Source organism: Saimiri boliviensis, chromosome 4 (genome assembly GCF_048565385.1).
Source record: "Saimiri boliviensis isolate mSaiBol1 chromosome 4, mSaiBol1.pri, whole genome shotgun sequence".
Classification (NCBI taxonomy): Eukaryota; Metazoa; Chordata; class Mammalia; order Primates; family Cebidae; genus Saimiri; species Saimiri boliviensis.
In genome coordinates this window covers 14,759,358-14,766,183 of record NC_133452.1, presented here as the reverse complement: position 1 = coordinate 14,766,183, position 6,826 = coordinate 14,759,358, and the positions used below count along the sequence as shown (strand labels likewise).

Sequence of the window (6,826 nt, the reverse complement as noted above, 5' to 3'; positions counted from 1 at the left end):
ATAATTCTTGTTAAATGAACTTGTAAGTTTGCCAGATTTTTGTTTCTGTTTTGAAGAGACTATTTCATTTTTTAAAATCTGCATTTTCTATTTGATCATTGCTGCATTAAAGAAATCTATTGACTTTTGCATTTTTTATGTCTGGATAGATTTGATTCTACATAGTATGCAGGGAAATCGCAGAAAGCTCAAAACACAAAAGGGGGTGTAAATAGCATCCCCAGAGATTAAAAAAAGGGGCAATCTGTATGTAAGGGTAGGTATATTCTAATTTACTAGACAAAAATAGATGACCAAAAAGTACATTTTATTTTCAAGTAGACAGAGAAAGAAAAGTAATAATGAAACATGGCCAAGAGAAAATTTTTTTAACATACTTAATATTCCTGCTAAAGATTAGATTTGACTATAGAAATTTCTGGTTGCAAAGGCTGAATTAAACTTAAATGTGGAAATAATTACACAGAAAGACTCATTCTATTAAAATTAGTAGAGTTTGAATTATATGCATCAAGCAATACCTCAAGTTACTGAGAAATTCCAATGCAGATTTAGTAGAAATAATTTTTTTAGACATGAATGAAAAATTCCTAACTTATAAAATCAGTATTAATATCAGAGAAATCATCAAGTCAACATAAAAATCTGAGGATAAAGTAAAAGAAGTGATCAATTTATAATTCAGAAATGCTTAGAAGAGCTTAAGAGGCTGCCTTTGTCAAAACACATCATGTCAGATCAATTTAATTCTCTTTTATGGCAGAATGACAGTCCACAAAGATAAGAAGCATTTGAAAAACATATTTTAACTTCAGTAAATGTTTTTGTTCTGTTGTATATGACATGTTATTTATGAGCTAAGGAAGTGTGGTATGATCTACTGTTCTCAGTGGTTAGTCGTCATTCACCAGTTCCCAACTGGGAGCTCGTATCAACAGGCCATCACAGGAATTCTTGGTGAAGTTCTTTGGAGTCAGTAACTTGATTGAAAACCTAAACAAAAGATTTGAGATATCATCAATGAAATATGTAGATATTACAAGCTACGTACCAGTGTTAGTGTCTGGGGCTAAACTTCAAGACAATCTTGAAATATTTGAAAAATTCTAAAAAATTAATCAATATTAGTAGCAAGAATTATAAGATATGAGGAATACTTTGTGAACATATTGGGAGTAACATAGCTGCATAGTATAGAAAGATGACCAAATACATTTGGTCAGTGATCTTTTATTTCACAATGATGCTTCTGGATTTGAAATTTTCCTTCCTCCCCACTTCCCCCACCTGCTTTGCTTCCTTTCTTTTCCTTTCTGTTCTTTTTGTTTTTTCTTCTTTCTCTCTTCTTTTCCATATTTTTGGCATCTCTCTTTCTCATATATTCTTCTAGATAAACACAGACCGAAATGTGGTAGAATAAAAAGTATTTGTTAAAAGAGATTGAGAAAGAAATATGAAAGGAAGAAGGAAAGAAAGGAAGGCAGGAAGAAAGAAAGAAGGAAAGAAAGAAAGAAAGAAAAACCAATTTATTTGTAAGTGTATGGCGTATAGGTCTAAGACAGTCCCTCTTCTACTCAATACTAGTCATTCTTCTCAATGCATTTTAAAGTGATGTGAAGAAATGGAAGTGAATTTGAAAAAGAGCAACAAGAATGATGTTGATGATGAAAAGAATGATGAATATATATCCTAGGCCAAAAGGTTAAGAATTTAGTATTATTTGGACCAGAAAACGGATAGGAAAGGGATGATTTCATGATCATTTTCAAGTATCTAAAGGATTTTTGTAAAAGCCTACATTGGTGATTTCTCCAGTCTAAAGAGGAGGAGCAAAAGCACAAAGGAGCTTAAGTCGAAAGCAAAAGAGATCAGGTTTGCATAGAAGGCAGGTGTCTCTGTCATCAGGGAAATGAACATTTGAAATGGTTTCTAAAGGAGACTTCAAGCCAAGCAGCACCATGAGTCTCCATGTTGGATGTGATTGATGTTGGGCATGAAAACAAGTTTGGGAAAGAGCCTATGCCAGGGGTCAGCAAGCCACAGCCCACAGGCCAAATCCAGCCCGCCACCTGATGGTGGATGGTCCATGTGTGAGAAGGGACTTTTACAATTTTTAAAAACTTCATGATATAAGAAAATTATATGAAATTTGACTTCAGTGCCCATCAGTAAAATTTTATTGGAACACAGCCCATTGATTGACATTATTGTTTGTGGCAATGTTGGAACATTACAATGGCACAGTTCAGTAGTTGAGAGTGGGACCATACAGTCCACAGAGCCTAAAATGATTACTATTTGGCCTCTTATGGCAAGAGTTTCCCAACCCCTGACGTATATGATTGCAGCCACTTACACAATGCCTGGACTTGACCTCCAAAGTCTAGAAGCTCTCCTTGTTGTAATAGAAATGAACACCCCTAGGGTCGGCTGATGAATAGAAGCGGCACATCCTTTGAAGTGTCTTTGAGAGAGCTTTAGGTCCACAGAAGAACACGCCAATGCTGCTGCTGCAGTAGGGGTAAGAAAAGGAAAGAAAATGTCACCTGGAGGCAAAGCCAGCCAGAAGTCAAGATGATGATGATTACTGAAATGATTATGGCTGTGAGGTTACTTATTTTTCTCCCTCCATGTCCTGTTTTCTTAGGTTCTTTTTTTCTACTTGCTTTCAGCACCATGCTCTCTCCCAGCTTCCTAGCATCCACCCCAGAATTACTCAGGGAGGTGGAGCCAAGAAGGCTGAGGCAGGAAAGGGGCCATGAGACTATTAAGGGGTTTTGATACAGAGGTGGTGTCACCTGGATTTTTGGCCAGGTGACCTTAATTCGTGTCTTCTTGGATACATGACCAGATGTAAACTTCCTGAGAATATAAATCTGATCTGTTTTATTCCAACACCTCGAACAGTGCCCGGCATACCATGGACCAGGTGTCCCCAAACTGCGGCCCCCTGAGGCCATTTATCCGGCCCCCCGCTGCACTTCAGGAAGGGGCACCTCTTTCATTGGTGGTCAGTGAGAGGAGCACAGTATGTGGCGGCCCTCCAACGGTCTGAGGGACAGTGAACTGGCCCCCTGTGTAAAAAGTTTGGGGACGCCTGCCATGGACAATCAACATGCATTTGCTGAATGGATGACTAAATGGCTGTGCCAAGTATTCTCTGCATGGTCTTGGGCAAGTCCCTAGACCTCAGTTTCTGCATGTGTAAGAGATGATAAGGACTGTGTTGCATGTTTTATCAAAAGGAAGGCAAGACAATACATTCAAAAGAGTTTTAAAAGGTCAGTTATTACTAATATCCTGTTCAGCCTTGCCTTATTGTAGACAATAAAATTTATGCTAAATTAATAGCAATTTAATTAATTCCTCCTGTTGGAATTACTTTAATTTTTGAAGAAGGCCAGAAGCTGAAAAAGAAAAAGACATGGCTGAAAATATAGTCACCTAAACGTTGTTATCTCTAATGCTGACACTTCAGAAAACTGTCAAGATATACTTTTATAGTAACTATCCCAGAGCTACTCAGATCCCTTGTGACTTAGTTTACATATAAACACCACATCTGTGCAGGGGTTCAAAGTTGTTTCTGGAAGTTGGGGTGCAGCCATCATAGAGATTTGCAGAGACAGTGTCTTTTTTCCCTTGTCTTGAATGTTACTATTCTTTGTAGCATAAGCTGAATTAGTTACTCCAGTGTGGATCAAAAGTTCTCAAACTTTAATGTGCATAAAATCATCTAGGCAGATTGTTAAAATGTAGATTCTTAGGCTCGAATCCAAGGAATGCATGTTTAGTAAGGATCCTGGGTAATGTTGAAGCAGATCATTCTGTGAGCCACACTTTGGGAAACACTGTCATCAAGAAATTCTTTTGAATGATCGCCATTCTAACTGGTGTGAGATGGTATCTCAATGTGGTTTTGATTAGCATTTTTCTAATGTCCAGTGATGATGAGCTTTTTTTCATAAGTTTGTTGGCTGCATAAATGTCTTCTTTTGAAAAGTGTCTGTTCATATCCTTTGTCCACTTTTTGATGGGGTTTTTTCTTAGAACACATGGACACAGGGAGGGGAACATCACACACTGGGGCCTGTTGGGGGTTGGGGGGACTCGGGAAGAGATAGCAGGAGCTGGGAAGATTGGGGAAGGACAGCATTATACTTAATATTGATGACAGGGTGATGGACACAGCAAACCACCACGGCACATGTATACCTATGTAACAAACCTGCACATTCTGCACATGTACCCCAGAACTTAAAGTATAATAAATAAGTAAAATTAAAAGAAAGAAATTCTATGGGCTTCAGGACCAGCTCACTATACCACCTGTTTCTTCGACCTGGATCTTGCTGGGAAGTGCCTACATAGCCTAGTTCTTCTTAGCTCATATGCTAACATGGTTCTCTCCCATGTATCTGGTCACATTTTAATTGTGTATTCCAGGACCATCACATCCACAGTAGAAACGGATGGTTCCATCACATTTCAAACTGCAGCTTCAAAGAAACTTACCAATGGCTTCATTTACAAATGACACTATGTTTAAAATGTAGCAGTACAACTTTCAAAGAAAGCATTGCCATGCTAAATCTGAGAAAGTAATTTTTCAGAAAATATTTCCTATGGAAAAGTATGAGTTTATGGCTTAATGAAACAATTTCCAGGTGTTTATGAAAATAAAAGGCAATGGTTAAGAATGCTCTTGGCTTCATCACTTCGTTGCTGGGTAACTTTGGGCATGTTAATTACCTTCACAAAGACCCCGGTTTCTCATCCATAAAATGGGGAGAATTATAGACTGTAGCTCCTGGGATCTCTGTGAGGATAAGCAAGACACTGCAGGTCTGGTCGTTGGTACTATGCTTGGCACGTGGCGCACTCTCAGGAACCACGAGCTTCCTAATGTTATTTTCCCACTTGATGGCTATTGGTGTCTGCCTGCTTCATGAAACAGAATGGAAGATGTGGTGCAGGGTGTTAGCCCAGAGGTGATTATATAGACTTACTGAGATCAGCACTAGATTTCTGAGCTCTGGACTGAAACATTTTGAATGGTAGATGGGTCAGGTGAGACCCTTCCCAGTGAGGAGTCACAGCTTTGCTTTGTGTCTGATCCCCAGAGGTATCCTTGCATCTATTTTCAAAGATGCTGTTATGGGTGGTGATATTTTTCCGTTAGTGTAGATGTCACCAAAAGAGATTGCCCACTGGCCCATTCCAACAGGCGAAGACTGCCCTTTTATTTGCAGCCACAGTAACTGTTTGCAGACCTGATGATGCCCTTTGATGCTCTGCCTTTAAGACTCCATTTCAAAGGATTCTGATTGCTGCTGCCAGGTGTTCTACTGGTGTCCCCAGCAGTTCACAGCTCCCCTGCCTCTTTTGAAGTTGTGGCTATCACACTGCACAGCTAAGTCCACACTTTACTCAGGGGCCGTAGCTGCCATGGTTATGCAATCACCAAAAAGTCTCACAAAGGCCATTTATTATCTACCTTCTGCGAAGGGGGAAAGGTCAGCCCTTCACTGGCTCTCTGTGCACCACTGTCCCCACATGCAGCATTCTTCTGTTTGCCTGGCTTACTCTTCTCAGCATTTAGGACTCCAAGTATGGAGAATTTCTTGTCACAAATGCACACTGTGAATTCCAGGGCAGAGAATCCACACAAAGTGGTTAAGGCACAGATGTGGCATCTTCCTTTTTTTTTTTTTTTTTTTTAATGAGGCAACGGACAAGTGCAATAGAACACTAATGGGGTTGGTAAAGAAAAAATTCTATAAAATTTAATTACCCACAATTGCTTGGAACTAAAAAGAGAGTCTCTGCAAAAGAAGTATAAAAACGCAAGGTGCTATTCTTCGGTTTACAGCCTGCCAGCCACAGAGCCTGCACAGGCACGGGGAGCTGGATCGGGGACAACGTTCATGGCATTGATCCGTCTGGGCTGCTGACTTCGAAGAGAAAAGGACAAATTTTACACAAGCCGCAAAGATGGCTAACATTCACAGCATTATTTTTAGCTCTGATAAACAATAAAGAAAATCCTCCTTTCCCTCTCTCTGTCTGCTAAATAACTATTGTGCTCTTCTCTGTGGGGTTGGTGCATTTTTCAAAAACAGTTCAGCGGTGCCACGCATGAAAGGCATCCAAAATATCACCCACCAGGAGATTTCAGCCCAGCAGATATATGGGCATGTGGGTGCGCCCAGGAGTAATCCCACCACCTCGCTGAATTCCCAGGTTCTGCTGCCGTGAGCCCTTCTCTCTTTAAATTGTATGTTTGTTTTTATGTGTTGGCTTTTATGCTTGGTAAGTTATAACCCTGTAGGGGCAGACCCTAAACCCCATTTAAAAAAATCAAATTACTTTATACCCTGAGTGCATTCTGCAAATAAAATCGATAAACAGAAGCTTCCTGTGGATTTATGGAGGCTTAGAAAGAAGATGAGAGCTGCAAACTCTGTATCAGACAATGGACACAACTTCTGGTTAATCCTTTCTAGTCAGTGTTTTTCATTAGAAATGCCTCCAAATGATTCATCACATAATTACATTGTGTACAACACCTTCTTTTTTCAGAACCGCAGATGATAATAGTGCTGGCCAGCTTTTTATTTTTTTTAACCTATCTCCCAGTTAATTTGTAGCAGCCTATGACATTACTTTTCTCTGTGTCCTAATTACTCAGTTGCTCATGAGTTGCTGCAGATGTCCCTAACCAGGCTCACTGTTGTGATTCTGCTCCTGCCCATGCTTCACAGGCTCTGTTTTCTTTGGCAGCCAGAGCTATGCTGTTTGGACTCTTGTCCCAGCTCCCTCATTG

At 39.8% G+C, this 6,826-nt stretch overlaps 1 protein-coding gene across 1 annotated transcript in view; it reads right to left on the bottom strand.

Moving 5' to 3' along the window:
* Nucleotides 1–791: 791 nt before the first annotated feature.
* The window catches only part of NOX3 (NADPH oxidase 3), a 58,906-nt gene continuing 52,871 nt past the window's right edge, over nucleotides 792–6,826 (bottom strand). Inside the window, exons 13-14 of the mRNA XM_003933756.3 lie at nucleotides 2,357–2,510; nucleotides 792–993 (exon numbers count right to left, since the gene is read on the bottom strand). Of these exons, the coding sequence (XP_003933805.3) occupies nucleotides 2,384–2,510 (127 nt within the window). The 3' untranslated portion in view covers nucleotides 792–993; nucleotides 2,357–2,383. The remainder of the gene's footprint in view (nucleotides 994–2,356; nucleotides 2,511–6,826) is intronic.